The 18,967-nt window shown below is 45.9% G+C and overlaps 1 protein-coding gene across 3 annotated transcripts in view; it reads left to right on the forward strand.

Moving 5' to 3' along the window:
* MVB12B (multivesicular body subunit 12B) overlaps positions 1 to 18,967 on the forward strand; it is a 170,498-nt gene that overhangs the window by 38,126 nt on the left and 113,405 nt on the right. For all 3 annotated transcript variants that reach the window (XR_013994561.1, XM_081067717.1, XM_081067718.1), the window contains exons 3-4: positions 11,717 to 11,824; positions 16,810 to 16,906. Coding sequence is in view for 2 of the 3 variants with exons in the window: in XM_081067717.1 (XP_080923843.1) it covers positions 11,717 to 11,824; positions 16,810 to 16,906 (205 nt within the window). In the remaining variant the exon portion in view is untranslated. The remainder of the gene's footprint in view (positions 1 to 11,716; positions 11,825 to 16,809; positions 16,907 to 18,967) is intronic.

Below are 18,967 nucleotides of genomic sequence, written 5' to 3' on the forward strand. Positions count from 1 at the left end.
TTTACTAACTAGTGAATGTTCAGCAACTAGCACTCAGGAGGTGTTTATGAAAGGCATGGACTTCACTGGAATCTAAGACTTACTTTGATTTGCCCTTCCCTACCTTTCTAGCCCTCATCCTGTCCCCTTGAATTCTACATAGTTCTTCAAATGTGTTGTTCCCACTCCTGCCTCTGTGCCGCACCCCAGGTCCTCTTCCTGTGGAACGATATTCCAGCTCTTTGGGTTGTGATGGAGCGTTTCCTTTCCTCTGTTACAGCTCTTTCACTGCAGTTTCCAGTTAGCCTGCATCTCCATCTGCATCGTAAGGCCCCTGGAACGGTGTCTTTCACAGAGCTTTCCCTCCAGTACCCAGCACGGAGCCTGGTGCATAGTGCACCACTGGGCATGCCGAGTACGGTTATTGAAATGAATTAGCTGGTTCCTTTCTGTTTTGCCTTTCTATGTCTGGGATATTGGATGCCAACATCCAGCTAAGTTATGTTTGTGTTAAACATGAATTGAAATGCAATTACCGCTGGCAGTGTGGTTTGAGAGCTGAGTAAGAGAGTAAATAAGAAGGGCGACTTAGTCACAAGTGCAGTTCATCTCCTTTGCTTCTTGCCTCCTGTCATGGAACATGACTCATGAGCTGGTGAGTTCAACTTGTCTTCTCTTAAATCCCATCACATTAACTCTTCCTGCCCTCCTGTCTTGCTGGGTCTCTTTCAGGGCCCCTTTATTAAAGCCAGCCAGAAGCCCCGAGTCTGGCCCATGTCAGCTGGCTCCAGCAGGAGGCTGCACTACCCACTCCGGTGGTGTGTGTGGAGAGCTTGGGCAAGGGTGGGGCCAGTCACCTGGGGCAGGGGCAGCCTGCAGACCAGGGGCCGTCCTCAAGGGAAGGCCACGCGGGGTCAGGGTCCAGGGTCCATGCATTTTCTCCTAATCCCTGGTCTAGCTTCCACTGTTTTCTTAAGCCTGTCCTGCTAGGACCCTAGCTAAGGCAGCCCAGTGCTGTCTGTCACCGATGCGGCCTCCTGATCTTAGACCCCTTGTGTTTTTATAGCTTTAAGAATTGTATTCAGAAATCATGGCCGAAAATGGGCCTGCCATGAGGTCAGTTGATTTGGTTTGATAGAAGAACTTCCTTCTTGTTCTTCAGAAGGCACTTTGATGTCTTGGAGTCTCAATGTTGGGGGTCTCCAGAATTCTTCAGACCGGTGCCCTTGCGTGTTAGAGAGCCTTTCTGTAGCCTCGCTCAGTCAGCTGGCATGCTCCTTTGCTTAAGCCCATCTCCTGGGCTCAGAGGAGATTTCCTCAAGCTTTAGAGATGGAACAGAGGAAGAGAAGCATTCATTTATTCGCAGGTCCTGTGCAGGCCCTGGGAATCCAGAATGTCAGATGTAGCCGCTGCCTTTGCGTAATTTAGAGATCCAGACAAAAGGGAGAAAATGAGAAAAAAGGTGTCAAAGGGTGGAGCTCCTTCGGGTTGGGTGGCTCTCTTGCTTCCCAAGAGCAATCCTCCCAGGTGAGTTCCCATTTCCACTTCTTCCTCCCTGGGTTCTTGCTTGTTAATCCCTCTCTTGTGTAAATCCCTTTGTTCTCTCGCCTTCTCTGCCTCTTTCCTCTCCACATAAACCTGCTGTTGTGCTCTCTGTTCCTAAAAATAAACAGATGTGGCCACCTCCTTCCTGTCACTTCACCAGCCTCTTGAGCACCGTCTTTATAAACCCTTCTTACCCACGGGTGTTTCTTCTTGCCATCTTCTCTTCATTATTTCCACTCACCCCTTAGTTCCTAACTCTGTAGCTTTTTCCTAATTGTTATTCTTCTTGACCTTGTCTCAACTTTGGACGCCATTGACCTATTTCTTCCTTCCTTAATAGATTCATTTTCTGAATACAGAACTAACACACATTCATTGTAGACAATTTAGAAGATATAGACAAGTACAAAAAAGAAAGTAAAAGTGACTCATCCTACCACTAGAGGAAAAATGCTGTTAACATTTTGATATACGTATATCCTTTTAATTGTGTGTGTGTGTGTATTGTAGCAATAATGGAATTCTTTTGTATGTACTGTTTCATAACTATGCTTACTTAGTATTGCATTATATTTTCTTATTGTATTATTGCAGCATTTTCTTAGGTCATCAGATATTCTTCTCTAGACCTTCTTTCTTAAAACACTCTTATTCCTTAAATGTGATTCACCTATTTTCCACCCGTTCTCCAATCTCCCCTTCTATGGTGATCTCTCCCACCCCCAGCACACCCCCAGGTCCCAGCCTTTTCCTGGGCTCTCCTCCAGCCTGGGTCCCAGCCGCGCTGGAGCCGAACTGCCACCCTCCCACAGATAATCTGTGCTCAGCCTCTTCTTTGCCAGGCCCACGTTTCCACTTGCCTGGTAGACAAGTCCACATATGGTGGCTGGCTGACACTCAACTGGAATATTCCCAAAGGAAGGCCAGATTCCTCCTGGGGCTCCTCTGCCTGTCCCCCTCCTACACCCTGTTAAGTAGTTTCTTGGTTCTACCTCTGCTTCACGTTTTGCAACCTCCTTTTCTGTCTACTGCCACCCCAGCTCAGGTGCTCCCCATTCTTGTCCCACGTAGCCTTTTCCAGGAAACTCAGGTCCCTCCCTTCTCAGCTCTAGGTTTTCTCCTTTCAGTACCACTCTTGGAATTCCTCCTCCTGCTCCCAGTTCCCCAGATGCTCCCTCTACCCCAAGGGCGAGGCCTAACTCTCCTCTCGCACCCTGCACTGGCCACAGTCCAGCCAGCCCAGCTCTTCCCACGTGTGGCTTTTCTGATCCTGCCTCTTCCCAGGGCGTGCTGCCACTCTTCCTAAGCTCATTCCTGCCTGTGGGTGCTTTAGGGTGCATCCCACCGAAGGCTGCCTTTGATTCTGCCCTTCCTGTCCTCTCCTGCACCATGAGGTGCTTTAGTATTGTCTGAACTCTTAGCCCTTGTGCTCCTTAGGGTACTCAGGTAGTCCCGCGTGGCTCCCAGTAACGCCCAACCTGTGCTGTGTCCGCCCCGTGCTAGCTGCTCCAGCAGGCAGCATTTAATTTGCACAATGACCCTGTCAAATTACATTATAATCTTATTTTACAAATAAGAAAACAGGGCCTCAGGGAGCTCTGCTGCTCCTTTTGTGATCACACAACAGGTGTGCATGGCTGAGGTCAAACCTAGGTCCCCTGCCTCTGCATTGTACCCTCACGCTGGTTCAGGTTCACCGTACCTGTTGGCCTTACTCATATTTGTGTGTGCTGAAGTGTGCGGGGCAGTGCTTTCCTTATCATGAGTGCTTAGTAAATATTTGCTGAAAGAAAAGGAAAGATTTGTGGCTCGAAGACATCAATTGCACTCAAGAGATGACTGCACATGCAGGGGGAAGTCTCTATGTAAAGCCAGGTCAGCTTGCGTCCCCATCATGGGAGGGAAGCAGTGCTTCTGATAACAACGCTAATATCAATATTTACTAAGTGATTACTACTGTATGCTGGGTGCTGGGCAAAGCACTGTATTTGCATTGTCTCTTTCAATTGTTGCTACAACTGTGTGAGATAGAACCTACCATCTCCATTGACAGAGGCAGAGACTGAGGCTCAGAGAGGTTGAGGAACTCAGCCAAGGTCGCACAGCTACTAAATGCTGAAGTCAGGATCTGAATTCACATCTTTCCAGTACCAAAGCTGGTGTTCTAACCTGCTTCCCTGGTCCAGGAGAGTAAGTATTGGGCAGTATGAGGCATGGATTATCCCAGAGTCCAGCCAGGAAAGGACTGCGAAACACTGGCCATGGTTAGCAGAGACAGCGAGAAGGCCGTCTGCAGAATGAGCTGTACACAGCTGCTTCTGTTTTCTTTCCTTCTTTGCTCAGCCAACACGTCTTCTGTCATGAAGTTCTCCTCTATTACTCCCAGGATCTGTAGAGAGCATCAGTGAACCCTGCCGTTATTTTATGTATTTATTTATTTATTTAAAAATATCTTTATGACATTCTAAAACTTGTAAAAACTCATTTCAGAAAATCCAAATCATACAGAATTATATAAACTAAAGAGTGAAAATATTACCTTTCCTCTAATCCTACACATATTACTAACAGGTTGGAAGTAGCCTTCTAGACTTGTTTTTTTCTTTTTGCTAAAAACTGTATTTATTTTTAATTAAATAAGGAGTGCAAAAATCTTCTTACCTTAAAAACTCAAATAATATGGCCAAAGCTGGAGTACCTTTCAACCACACCCCTAATTTCTACTGGCCACTATCATCCGTTTGCTTTCTTCTTCCTTTTCCCTCTATATTTGCATATGTAAATGACTTATAGAAGTAAATCTTAACTTGTACTTTTAATATCAGTTAGATCTTGCAGTAAGCTCTTGCTTTATTTTTACTGAATGATGCACATGTTATTTAGACCTTTCTAGATGGGTGGGTATAGGTCTAACACGTTCTCAGTCCCTGGTGTGTGGTGTTCCATGTAGGCTGAATGCACTACGCCAGCATTTTCCTGCTGCTCAACTTTTAGTTTTGTTCTCGTTTTTCACTAAATAAAGCTTTAGTACATGCCTCCTGGTTGGGGTTGCCAGATTTAGCAAATAAAAATACAGGATGCCCAGTTAAATCTGAAAGTTTTGAAATTTTCTTAAATTTGAAAAGAATTATTCATTGTTTATCTGAAATTCTAATTTAACTGGGTGTCCTGTGTTTTCTCTGGCAACCCTCTTCCTTGTGCACATTTGCAAGGATTTGAAAGCCCACCGTTATTATTTTTTTAGGTCTCTCCGATTTTTTAAATCAAATAAATTGTATTACAAAACATTTATATGGTTTTGTCCATATTACAGAAGGTTTAGTGCAAGAAACCGAGGGGAAAGGAAGATCCTGGAAGACGAGAGTGTGCTTCTGGTTGGTACCATGAGGGAGCCTTGGCAGGGGTAGGGTTCTTTCAGCCAGGACCCAAGAGAACCTTCCACTCGATGAGATTCAAGAGGGAGCTACAGGAGCAAAGCCCGAGAGGCAGGAAGTCACCAGGCAGGTTTAGGAAAGATAAGTGTGAGGGGGGAGAGCTAGAGAGTCAGGGGTGGTGCAATGTCAGAGGCCCAGGGAGGAGTGAGGCCCAACCAGGAGTGGGTGGTCAGTGTCCCCGAAACGCGCAGGACTTAGGGAGGTACAGCAGTCCCAGGGACAGAGACACCCATTCATTTCTTCTGCTAAAAAAAGTTAGATGTTTTCAGCCGAAGATCTGTGGCTGAATTGAGCTCTCCATTCAGGATGTAAAATGATATGATGATGTGAATGAAATCATATCCCCCCCAAAAAAAACAGCCTGGAGTTTTTCGACTGGTCACCGGATAAGTCAAATGGCTCTTTTCACTGTAGGAAGCATCTTGGGCACACCTCCTGTTAGGAATCTAGAGGGTGGTTACTTAGACTCCCTGCCTCCTTGCTGTGCCCACGCTGCTTCGATTAAAGAGTTTAAGTAGCTCCATGGTTGGCCACTGTCTGACCTGGGCCACGTGTGTGTTTCCACAGTGCATGATCTAAGACATCAAGGACCCTTTGAACTTCATTCTTATTCAGAGTGTCAACCAGATATTTCCTTTGGAATGTCTGCAGAGTTTCCTGGCCCCTTTGATTGCTTTCTGTCTGCCAAATACATCTTTGAATTGTGGGTGGGCTCTCTTAAAACACCCGGGTGTGAACAGGTTGAAGAATCTGGTGGGTTAGCTGTCGTGTCTTTCAAGAGCGGCTCGTCGGGCAAGATGTGCTGTGTTCTGACCCGGAAGAACTCTGACAGCTCTGAGGATCTACTGCGCAGCCCTCTCCAGGCAGCTTAGATGGGTAGCCGATTTACGAACTGGTTTTCGGGTTTAAATCCAGATCTTCATTTCTCACCCCATCAAATGAAGTATTTTAAATTGTTGTTTTTCTTATTATAAAAACCAGATAGAGTCAAGAGGTACAAGCTTCCAGGTATAAAATAATTAAGTCATGGGGATGTAACGTACAGCATTGTATGTCTGTCATTGCCTTTGTATATGACCTGTTATTTCTCTACAAGTGTTAAAGGTGGTTTCTTTATCCCAAATTTGGTGGGATTCTCTGTGGTTTTGCTTCGTGGCGGGACTTTTTCATTCTCTGTGCTTGAAGGCTCAGGACCTCATTAATATGGAGGCTCAGTTTTCTCCCTTTTTTTTTTTTTTTTAAGATTTTATTGGGGAAGGGGAGCAGGACTTTATTGGGGAACAGTGTGTACTTCCAGGACTTTTTCCCAAGTCAAGTTGTTGTCCTTTCAGTCTTAGTTGTGGAGGGCGCAGCTCAGCTCCAGGTCCAGTTGCCGTTGCTAGTTGCAGGGGGCACAGCCCACCATCCCTTGCGGGAGTCGAACCGGCAACCTTGTGGTTGAGAGGACGCGCTCCAACCAACTGAGCCATCCCGGAGCTCAGCGGCAGCTCAGATCAAGGTGCTGTGTTCAATCTTAGTTGCAGGGGGTGCTGCCCACCATCCCTTGCGGGACTTGAGGAATTGAACTGGCAACCTTGTGGTTGAGAGCCCACTGGCCCATGTGGGAATCGAACCGGCAGCCTTCGGAGTTAGGAGCACGGAGCTCTAACCGCCTGAGCCACCAGGCCGGCCTCTTCCATTTTTTATTTTTCCTTCTGGAAATTATGTTAGTTGAATGCTGTCTTGATCCTATAGCTTATCTATAACTTTTATATTTCTAGGCTCTTTGTATTGTTCCTAAATTTTTCCTTTTAAAAACATTTTCACACTCTTCCATTCTTGTTTGGTGGATACAATATGTTCCCTCATCCCTCTGAGAATATTAATTGTAGGTTTGGTTGTTCCTTAGCTTTCATTGTTTCCTCATGTTATCTGTGCTACCTCCAACTTTTTCTTTTTCTAATTTGGGCCCTGCCTTTCATATTTGAGACTTTGCCGCAGTGCCTGCTGATCCTTTGTTGTTCGTTTATATTTCAGAGTGAGGAGTGCCAGCTGGCGGGGTTGGACCTGTGGGGTGGGTTTCACAGGGTGAAGGGTGATGCAGTAGGACTGAGCTTCTGTAGCAGCAGACCTCCAGAGTCTACTCTCTGGCACGCTTTAGTTTCTCCAGAGACGTATCCTTCACTGTCCGGCACTTAGGGGGTTCAGCTGGCTATCGAGGTGCCAGAAGCAGGAACGAGGGTGAACCTGGTAGTGGAGGGCAAGGGGGCCCAGCATTCAGTGTGCATGGTTAACCCCATTTTCACTCTGAGCCTCACTTCCTCCATCACCTCCTTCCCCATCAACCAGACTGGTGTTCTGGAGTCCTGAGCCTTACTGGTTCCCTTTTCTGCAGGAAACACATCCGAAATGAGGGTGGGGATCTGGGAGTCTAACTGCTTTGTTTGTAGAGCTTGTTCCAGTCTGCCTGTGTCAGCCCTGAACCCACCCACCTCCACCCCCGCCACGCCCTCCACGCCCTCTTTGCCTCCCCCCCCCCAGGCCTTTAATCTGGTGGCCTCTGGCCCTGCCGCCCTGAGGGGTTAATCATTAGCCCCTCCAGGCCTTTAAATGTCAACTCCTCTGCTCTGCCCACTGTCCACACTGCCAGGCATTTGCTGGCATCTCTCTTGTGCTGCACTCCTCTCTTGCTCCCTATTTTAGCGCGTTTATGCCTTCTCCACTTGATTGTCATTTTAGAGGAATATCAACAGAGAAGAGAGAAAAACCCAGGTGCCCAACCTGCTCCTCCTTAGAGGCGACTCTTGAACCCAAGGAGATGCCAGAGAGGGATGGTATGAGTGTGTGTGTGTGTGTGTGTGTGTGTGTATGTGTAAAGAGGGAGTGTGTGTGTGTGCGTATGTGAAGGTGTGTGTGAGGGTATGTATGTGAGTGTGTATGTGTGTGTGAGTATGAATGTGAATATGTATACGTGTGTGAGAATGAATGTGTCTGTGTTTGTGTGTGAGTGTGTGAAAGAAGAGCGAGTGTATGTGTGTGTGACTATGTGAGAGTGTGTGTGTGAGGGTGAGTATGTATATGAGTGTGTATGTGTGTGAATGTGAATATGTACGTGTGTATGAATGTGTGTATAAGTGAGTGTATGTGTGTGAGTACGTATGTGAGTGTGTAAGAGTATGTGAGTATGTGTATAAGTGTGAGTGTATGTATGTGTGTAAGTGTGAGTTAGTGAGTGTGTGTGTGTGCAAGTGAGTGTGTGTGTGTGAGTGTGAGTGTGTGTGTGTGTGAGGGTAAAGCCCTGTAACAGACGCTCTGGGGGCTCTGCAGTCAGCCTTGGCATTGATCGTACTCTAGTCATCTGGGGAAGAAAAGAGGGCACAAGAAAGATAACCAAAAAATAAGCGGCCCCGTTGTTGAAATGTGTCAGTGGCCTCACAGAGTGCTGATTTTGAGGGCGATAGCCTCCACTCACGGTATTACATCCTGAAAATTCCACTTTTAAAAATTCTGCTTACCTTCCTTGGGTGGCTGGCGGGGTCTGTGGCTTTTCACACTTCGTGTCTGATTGCATGGCGGCTTCTTTCCTTCCTTCCTTCCACAAGTTCTGATTGAGCCCATATGTGTCAGGCGCTCTGCTTAGCGCAGAGGCTAAATGGCAATCAGAACAGGTGCCACCCTTGGATAATAGAGGCAGGTAAATGTTAATCTCCCAAGCATGTAATTTGTGTTTGGGGACCAGATCTAGTCCCAAAGATGGGTTAGGAAGCCCAGAAGGCCAGAGGCCGCCGCTGGGCCCCACTGTGACAACTGAGGACGTTTGAATCCTGATGTAGGCATGACGTCATTTTCAATATTTGTTTCAATGTGTGTCCTCGTTTTTAGTTTAGAATGTTAGCACTGGCTTAGTGGGTGCTCACCGGTGAGCACTGAGGCAGGCGCTTTGCACAGACATCATCTCCTCTAACCCCACAGGACCCTCAGAAGAAGCCCCCACCCACACTTCCCATCTCGGGACTCAGACTGGCTCCTGGCTTCACCTGGTCAGAGTTTAGACGTGAACTTCTGTAGGGGCGCCCTGTGCAGATTCCCGCATCACACATGATTTATTTTATAGGTCGTTAGCTCATCTGAGCCCATCTATCTTGGGGTGGGAAGCATTTGGGTTTGGGTTAGTAAGCACCTTTATGTGACTGGATTGGAAAGAAGCTTCTGTGTACAGTGTATTGCTACAGGGGCAAGGCTGGGAATGCCGGGTCTTGTTACCCCCAGGCCCTTCCCTAGTGCTCCTGATGAAACAGAAGCCAGGGCCTTCTCACTCCCTGCTCCTGTTCATGGAGCCCCTCGGGGCCCAGGCTTTGGGCCCTGTGCATTCTGTGCGTGCACATGCGAACACACACTGTCTCTCTTCCTTCCTCGCCTTCCCTTGGCTGGGGTTGGAGGGCATTACACATTTTTACTTCATTGCAAACGAGTTGTGGCCTCAGGGCAAAGTTGGGCCTTTGGTTGTCCGTTTATATGCTTCTCATAGCCAGGCTGGAGAATTAACTGCCGGGACAGAGAGGGCCTGTGAGGAGGGCCGCCCGACTGCCCTCAGCATTCCTGCACTGGCCGCTTTGTCAGGTCAAGGTGTCTTCTCACTCAGAAAAAGGAACATTCTAGCAATGGTGAGAGGAGGAAATTGTCATTTTCAAACCCTGGAAACAGTAGCTCTGATTTAGGCTGCACACCACCCCTCAGTGGAATTTCCAAATGTCCAGGGATCCCTCCTGAGCCCCCTTCCTTTCTGGTGGAAGGTCAGAGACACGGCTTCTTCCTTCTGAGGTCCCAGACTGTGGCTCCACAGACTTCGAGTGTTCTGCATGCTATTTCTGTAATGCATCAAAAATAAAGCATTTACTATAGAGAAACCACAAAGATTCCCTTATTTCTTTGTTCCTATAGCATTTTTCCTTTTCACATTTTAGTGGTTCAGAAATTGGGATGCATCTTAACACCGATTGTACATTTTGATATGATACTATTTCTTTTTTTCCTGAAGGCGTGTTCTTGAAATCCGCAGGTGATTCCCAAATGACTACACCCTAGAACTGAGGAAATACACTAAACGTAGAGCTTGGAAAACAGAAAATCTTTCAAAGCATGTAATCCATGGGAGGAAACAAACAAAAGGGATCCTTGGTGGTGGAGAGTTGGGCCCACTGCCTTACATCTCATGTTTTCCAGGAAACTTTATGTATGAACATTATGGGGGGAAATGCTGATGAGGTCTGATCCTGTTCCATTGTGTTTCTTTCTGTGGGGGTGACATACTTGGAGAGGACAGTTCCTAAAATTACCCCCATACCATTCCTCCTTCAGATTTCAGGTCAAATATATTTGCATATTTAACACAAGGACCTTTCTTCTCCCTTTGTTACATTTGCTCATTTATAATTGTTGGATTTGGGGGGGGGGGAAAAGCATTTTTGTTTTGCCCATTGGCCTGTGGGCTTTTCTGAGGCAGCCTCAGAGAATGCGGCTGTGGGGGGCCCTGGGAATGTCCTGGCGGAGCAGCCTCCACACGTCCCTGGCCTGTGCATGTGACAGAGGCCATCGGGGTGCTGTGAGCAGGTACACGGCATGGGGCTGAATCCAGGCAGTTTTTTGTGTAAAGAGTAGAGGCGCTTTCAGCAGTTTGTCAGCGTGGCCGGGAGCTTGTCCGATCACGGCCTGCATCCCAACGTCTGAACCTCACAAGGACGGCTGGGGAGACAGCAGCACTCAGGCTGCTAGAAGACCCTTCAGAGTTCACCCCGAATGGGGTGCTGTTCCCTCAGCCTTCCCAGTGTCCCCCCTCAGGGTGCCAGCCAAGGTGTGGAAGGTTGATTAATCCTCTGAGAATGCTGTCACCTTAGGCTGCCGAGTGAGAAAGTAGACCAAGTCCGGCAGCCCATTCACAGCGCAGTCTGGAAGAAGTGGGGGAACACCGCCCTCATCCAGTGTCTTCTCTCCTCTTTGCCAGCCTCACTGTAGATTCTTTCCCACGATGCATGGACCTTCACACTAATACCCCGCACCCCGCAGTCTGGTGCACAGGCACCTTAAGACTCAAATCAAGGTTGGCTTCATCCTTGAATACTTCTTAGGGGAAAATTTCTACCGGTGTACACGAGCAAATGGCTTCCTAGTGAGACGATAAACAAGGAACTGAATCTTTTTCAATTTTTGTATCATGATACAGTTTCTGATCTTGAGTACCACTTGCAGAGCTTGTACCAAGAAGACACAGTGAGGAGTGAAATTTCCTGACACCTGCTCCCAGACCCCAGTAGAGCCCCGGCACCCTGGCTGGCCCCAGGGCCCGGGAGCAGGCAGCGTGTCAGTCTCTACACAGGCGATGCCCCTCTCAGGTAGCATTTCACACCCCATTGGACTTTTTTCTACACCCCGTACCATCCCCTGAGTAAGTGGTAATGAGCAACTTAATGTGCTGACTTATCCAATCCCTTCTTGGTCCATTACAACAAAAGTTGCTCTTTTCTCATTAGAACCACTTTTGTCAGGACGTCTTTAATCAATGGCATCCCCAGGGACAATATTTTTAGAAGTTGTATTTTTCACACACTCTCCCTTTTCCCCTTTTGGAAAATCTCTTCCCAGGGCCTAGTGAAATAAACTAATGAGATGCCATGAGAGTTCGGGCCAGTGTTAATTGGCACAGGTACGAAGAAGCTGCTGGCGCACACCTCCATTCCATCCCGCCTTACCTGCAGCCCTTCTCTCTGTCTCTTTGATGTAGGTTGCACAGACAGCAGATGGTGTGGATGCTGACCTCTGGAAAGACGGCTTATTTAAGTCCAAGGTTACCAGATACCTGTGTTTCACAAGATCATTTTCCAAAGAAAATGTAAGTTTAGTAGCGCTTTTCCATTTGCTGAGCAAGCACAAGTCATTTACTTCCTGTTTGAAATTTCCTCAGGTTTTGTTGTGGTTTATTTTCACTGCCATATGAATTTATCGAAGGTTTTCGTGAACTGGGTAGAGTCAGCAGCTAATGCTGTGTTTCATTTATTAACAGTATTATTAACCAGTTACCGAAGTGGACAGTGGATTCCTTTAAAATGTATTCTCAGGAGGAAACCAGGAAATTTCTCCCACAGCTCTCATTTGCCTACCTTTCCGCCAAGTAACAAAGCCCAGAGAGTGTGAATGCGAGCACTTTGTAGTGGAGCGGGATTTAAAGCTGACCAACAAATGGAGGCGTAGCTAGAAAGAAGCTGCGTGGTCTTCGCTTTCCACAGATATGGCTTTGTTTCCAAAATGACTGTCTCTCTGAGTCGATACATGACCTATGCCATTTTATGTTTCTGCAGGTAGGCGCCCACCACATGTATAATTTCTTTTAGTATGCTGTGTTTAATACTTGGGCCCATAAATTAGGAAATTTGAAAGATACCTACTAAGGCTTTTCCAATAGGGTTTTAACGGGTGGCTTAGAAATAAGAGAAATAGCTTTCCTGAATATCCACTGTGTGTGAGGCCTGTCTAGGCACCCTGTAAATATGCCCCTTCTATCCTGAGACAGTTGAAGTATTAGCTCCTTCCACAGAGAGTTTCTGTGCTTGTCCAAGGTCACCTGTCTTCCCTAGACCCAAATAAGAGAGCAGTCAAATTTTTCATTTTCGTGGGTGACATTTTATTTTTGGCCTAAATGTCATTGTCTCTTTTTAATGCAAAGGTGTTTGGGGTTTTTTTTTTTTTTTTTGAAATATTTTCATTAATTTTATTATAACAGTAATATATGCTCATGGTTTAAAAAAAAACAAAACACTGCAAACATCCTCATTGAGAAGCATGAAAAGTCTTTCTCCCCGTCACATGCCCTCACCGCTCATGGTCCTGACATGGGGTCTTTGTGTCCCTTTGCCGTTTCTTGGATGTAGACAGGCACACAGGTCTCTGGCTGTCACCGCCGTCCCCCTGTCATTCCTGTGTTTGTTGAGAAGTCTTTGTTGGGAAAATTATTCCTAGCATATTCAGAACTAGGGGAGAAGTCATTGCTTTAATTCCCCCTCCCCGCCAATAATGAGAGTAACCTAGACTTGTAAAGTACAGAGTTTCTAGGGGGGCAGGGACAGGCCTGGCACGAAACACGAAATCGTTTTCATCCAGGCCAGAAGGCGGCAGCGGAGCCTGTCATGAGTCTGAGCCGGTCCCTGGGGCTCGTTGTGCAGCCTGTGAGACACCGAGGGGCAGGTGTGAAGGCCGGGTTGCCTTCCAGACGGAGGGCTCACGAAGTTAGGGTCGCCCCCCCCCCCCAATCCTTCCCTCCTGCACAGCACACTCCCTGCCTCTTTGTCCCTGGGGTTTACCTAAACTCTTTTTTTGAAGCTATTTATATTTTTAGCTGTTGTCACCTCTGTTCTGTCCGCTGGCTACCGCTGGCAGAAGGTCAGTGCGTTCACTGCCGCTCAGGGCTGTGTGGACAAACTCCCGAGGATTTGAACAGCTCATGTTCACACCCTCGCTCTGCTCAGCGGTGTCACGGTGTCATTACTGATCTCTGCTCAGCCTTCACCTGTCCTGACTGAAGAGGCTTCCCTTCAAGACTGTGGCCTCAGAGGACAGCCGCGATCTCTCTGATCGTTTTCAATGCCTGTTTTTGTTGCATTCCCCCAAAGGCTGTGGGTTATTGGTACTCTAGGCCTGAAGAGTCCCCAATCCCTTAGTGTGGGGAGAGTGACAGGTCTAAAAATGACAGAGAGAAGTCACTGGGGCTTGTTAATTTGGGGTGTCCTAGGTGAGCGTATTCTAGAAAATGCATTGATTTAGTCAACATTTATTAAACATTAAAGAGATGTTTATTGAGTGTCTACTTTGTGTGTCATAGTTCATGAGGGCTGGGCGTGGCATGTGGGCTGTGATGAGGGTATAAGATAGGACAAGGGCAGTGGGAGAAACCTTCACCTCTCTTTTGAAGCAGTATAGGAAATAGGTGCATTTTGTTTTCAGAAAAAGAATGAATGGATCCTGTCATGAGAGCTAAAGGGACCCATTTCAAAGGAGTGGCAGGGGCCCACTGGCTAGCTCAGGAATAGAGCAGGAATGAGGCATAATTTAGTCTGTTGCAGCCAGTGTGTGCTGGCCCTGCTGTCAGAGCCAAGACTACGCATAGCATGATTTTTTACAACTGTAAAGGAGGGACGTGGGATCTCAAGACTGGACAGAATCTTAATTAGGTGACTTGAGACTCCCAGTGTAGGAGTTTTGGGAGACTCCTTTGGAACCTAAATTTCTTTCCCCCAATAATGCTATTAATACAGAAACCTGGCTTTGGAGTGACATTGCTTCCTGGAGAAGGATCGAGATTAATTGCACTTTTCATGCCCTGTACTTTCTGCATTACCTGTAATAATAATGTACATAGATTAGGTAGGGAGGATATTAAACAGAAGGATTTATGAACATTTGAATATTAAGTTGGTTATCTGTGGCTACCTTAAATGCAAGGTTGTCAAAAATAATTACAGTATACTAGCAAATACTGGCTACCAGAGACAATATAAATACCCTGAGTCAGTGCATATTGGGCTTTTGGCATGAATCATTTGCTCAACAAGGATTGGGAATACGTTCTTCATATTTATGAGGAGGAAATGAAAGGGAGCATGGGATGGGGGAGGGGAGAGGAACTTGCAAAATTAATGGTGTCGCAGACCTACTGTATTAAACCCAGTACAGCAGCAGCCCCATGCGCAGAGGGACCCCACTTGGACTGCAGGAAGCTCTGACAGTGCAGCCTCCCATTTTGTATGCACGAGAGGGTTCTTGGATGCTTTCTTCTTTTTTTTTTTTTTTAATGGCCGCACGGCTGATGTTCTGGTTTTATGATCAGGGCCAGTTGTAGAGTGTGGAGGGTGAGGTCGCTAAGTGGTTTGCAGTTGACTTCTGTAAAACTCAACTTGTCAAGCAGAAGACATTTGAGAAAGATATTGATGAATGCCCATCTATCTCCGGGGCAGGGAAACATACCCAGTTGTTAATTTCTCAATGCAGAAAAGCAGTGATGACATGGAAACACAACTGCCATGAAAAAAAATTATGATAGATTAGATGAGGCGATTCTGAAAGCAGCTCATGTTTGCGAGCTAGGTTAACGGTTCAAACCCTTCCTGCACGGTCAGAGATCTATTCCACATTCGTGAGGGTCCACTTTCCACTTGCTGTGCCGTATGGTGTGTTGTTTTCCTGAGGCCCAGCTACCTGGATGTAATAATATAAAATTGTTGGCCAACACGATGATTCTGAGAGAAACAGTTTTGTGACAACAGTGCTGTAAAAACAGCGATCATAGTTTACACCTGACACCTGGATCTTCAGAGTTAAATTTTGAAGAGCTTATTTCATTTGTGTACTGTCAGTTTATAATGTATCTATTAAATATACTTTTAATGTGTTTATTGATGTAGTTTAGATTTGTCATCCAAGCAAATCCAATTCGATCTCTGACTTTGAAGGGCCCACCCTGTTAAAAATGTACCAAGAAACATTAATTTATTCAGCAAATATTGATCGAGCACCTACTGTGTGCCAAGAAGTAGGCCATGCTTGGATTTACAGTAGTAACAGAGTTTTGGTCCTCATGCTTCTTACACTCTAGTGGGAAGACAGACATTGAATAACCTCACAAATATGCCATGATACATTGGAATGAAGGAAAACAGACAGTGCCGGGAGAGTTTAGATGCTAACAACTCACTGACCGGCTCTCACAGTTAGTGTTGACATTGTCGGGGGTGGCTGGCCTCCCAGGCGGGGAGAGGAGAGGGAGGTCCAAGCCCTTCTCTGAGCAAGAGGGCAACAAGGCCTGAGGGCTTAGTGCGGAGGCCAGAGAAGGCCGGAGTGACTGACAGGCTTGTTCAGGAACGCAGAACAAGGGAACAGTGTGCTCGTGCCAGGCTTCTGGGGATGAGGAGCTTCTGGGAAATGGGCGTGCAAAGTGCATCCTAACAGGAGAGGTTTCGGATCGGAAGCCATAAGTCTTTCCTTAACTGGCTCTAGCTAGAGAGGGGGAACTGAGCTGCAAATGACTCTGAAGATCTTAATGAACTCTCTGAGGTGGCCTCACATAGTTAAGTTGTAGGATAGGTATCTTTAGAGCTTATTTCCAACCTGAAATGCAGCTGCACATGCCAGCGTGTTTGCAGAGAGTTCTCTCTCGCAATTACAGAGTGGTATGTGCCGTCTTCAGAAGATACTTTTGTGCTGGTTATGGAAACTGTGCACTGTGGACCCCCCACACTACCACTAAATAGAAACTTTAAGAGACCCTGGTGCATGTCATTTTAGAAGATGTGTAATATTGAGGCAACAGGGCTTTTCACTCTGAATTAGTTTATTATTCTTGGGATTTTACAGAATGTATCTAGCAACCAAAATGCGTGTCGATATGCAGACTGGCGATCACTTAGGAGTGCGATTCGTTCTCTCTTAGGTTTAGCTGCAGCTCTCTCCCCCACACGACTGCCTAAAACCTGCTGGGCCTGAGAGCCAGTGCTCTGGGCTGAGTGGCAGCCTGGTCCCAGGACCTGTGCACAGCTGCCCTCTGCTGGGTTATGTCTCAAGCGTCTCCTGGGTTGCTGGTCCGTCTAACCAAGGCCAAGTCCAAGTGAGTGAGTGGCTTTGAGGTTCTGCAGATGAAGCTCCTTCCTGGGGGCCACTGAGTCCCTATGTGACCGCTGGGGAGCATTAAGTGGCACCTACTCTAATTAACCTACTGTCGTAAAGCTGCAAGAGTCATTGTGTTAAATATGCCATCTCGAAGCCAAAATGGCAAACCCAGCACAGGCATGTTCAGATTAATAGTCTGTATCTCTTTTCTTTCTTCCCAAGAGTCATTTAGGGAACGTGTTAGTGGATATGAAGCTCATTGACATCAAGGACACTCTGCCTGTGGGCTTCATCCCAATTCAGGAGACAGTGGACACACGTGAGTCATCCTTTAGTACCACTCATCACAATGAGACTTTCCTTCCTCCAGGTGTATTTTTAGATATTTTTTATGTGCACTTTTCTTTGGAAACATTTTAGGAGTCCTTACCACATGCCCATGAATAAACCCTGCAGCTTTTGACGCATCTCTGACTTGGTTCTCCAAGGAGTTTGCAGTGTTCTGGTTAGTACCATGTAAGTGAGCAGAATGCGCTTTTCTCTTAGAATGGGGCTCCCTGCTGACTCGGTCACTCAGGAATGGACGCAGAAACTGGTGAGAACTCGTCCTTAGTGCATCCTCTGGTGTTGCTGAAGCCAAGCTTGGCACAAGACCCAGAAGCAAAAGGGAAAAAAATCAAAAGACGCCCAGGGAATATAAGTACAATAATGTCCCCATTTTTAGCTCTTGGAGCTCACAAGAAAAGCCAGCACGAGAAGAACTGCAGGGTAGAGTACACAGGATTCATTGTAAGAGAACACATTGAGCCCTGAGCAGAACCGAGCAGAAGTGAATGGCTGACGGACGGATCGGAAGCTCCTTCAGGGTCCTGGAGTGCTTTCCGGTTCTTGTCGAGCCCGTCAGTTACTTACTAACCAGTGCTGGGAAGCCTCCTCGTTTCGATGTAATATCGCTTAACCCGTTTCATTTTTAATTACTCTTACCAACTTTAGGGTACCCACCACAGTGAAGCAGTCAATCAAAAACAAATACAGAGAATCTTTCTTTATAACACGATTTATTTATGAAATTTGGTATGTCATTCTGTGTCATACATACTTGATTTTTTTTCCATAGTTAGCCCCGTCTTGGACCCACTGTTTTGCTTTTTTCTTGCTAGCCTTTCACATCGACCAGAACTTCCATCTCTATACAGACCCCCACCTGGCTGCTATTTTAGTGAAACAAGTAGATGCCAGATGCCATTGCGTAGCATATTTTTATTTTCTTAATAGTCTCCTCGCTTTTGGACATTTTGCTTTTACTTGTTTGTTACTATGTGTATTACCTGATAGTTATTATAGCTGATATTTAGTATGTTTTTACTGTATGCTAACCCCTGTGATAAATGCTTTACATACTCGATATATTGAATCTTCAGAAAACCCCTATTTGGAGATGGGTATTATTAAACCCATTGCACATATGAGATAAATGAGGCACAGTAACTATTAATACTTAGGGATTAAAGGACTTATCCAAGGTCACACATGTAGAAGTAGGGGACTAACTAGAGTACACAAGTCTGACACCAGCCACACTTTTAACCAGAATGTCACTCCATAAGAGCACGTGTTTAAGTGCCTTATACAGATAAAGTTTGTATTATATATTTATATATGAGGGTTTTTGGTAACAGCTTTATTCAGATATAATTCACATACCATATCATACAATTTACCCATGTAAAGCATATAATTCAGTGGTTTTTAGGGTATTCACAGAGTTGTTCAATCATTACCACAATCAATTTTAGAACATTTCATCACCCTCCAAAAAAAAACCTTTGTACTTATTAGTAGCAATCCCTTTCCATTTCTCCCCAACCCTCACGTTCTCACCCACTGCCAGCCCTAGGCAATCACTAATCTACTTTCTATATAGACTTGCCTGTTCTGGACATTTCATATAAATGGAATCATACAGTTTGTGGTCTTTTTGATTGGCTTCTTTCATTTCGAATAATGCTTTCAAAGTTCATCCATACTGTAGTGTGTATTAGTACTTCATTCTTTTTATTGGCAAATATTCCATTTATATGAGTATACCACATTTTGCTTATCCAGTCAATTGATGGCTATTTGGGTTATTTCTATTCTTGGCTATTGTGAATAATGCTGCTATGAACAATCATGTACAAATTTTTGTGTGGACATGTTTTCATTACCTAGGTGTGGAATTGCTGTCATATGGTTACTCTATATTTAACTTTTGAGGAACTGCCAAACTGTTTTTCAAAGGAGCAACAACATTGTATATTCCTACCAGCAGTGTAGGAAGGTTCCAATTTCTCTACATCTTCCTCAGCACTTGTTATTGTCATTCTTTTTTATTCTAGCC

The sequence above is a fragment of the Rhinolophus hipposideros genome (genome assembly GCF_964194185.1).
Source record: "Rhinolophus hipposideros genome assembly, chromosome: 11".
Lineage (NCBI taxonomy): Eukaryota > Metazoa > Chordata > Mammalia > Chiroptera > Rhinolophidae > Rhinolophus > Rhinolophus hipposideros.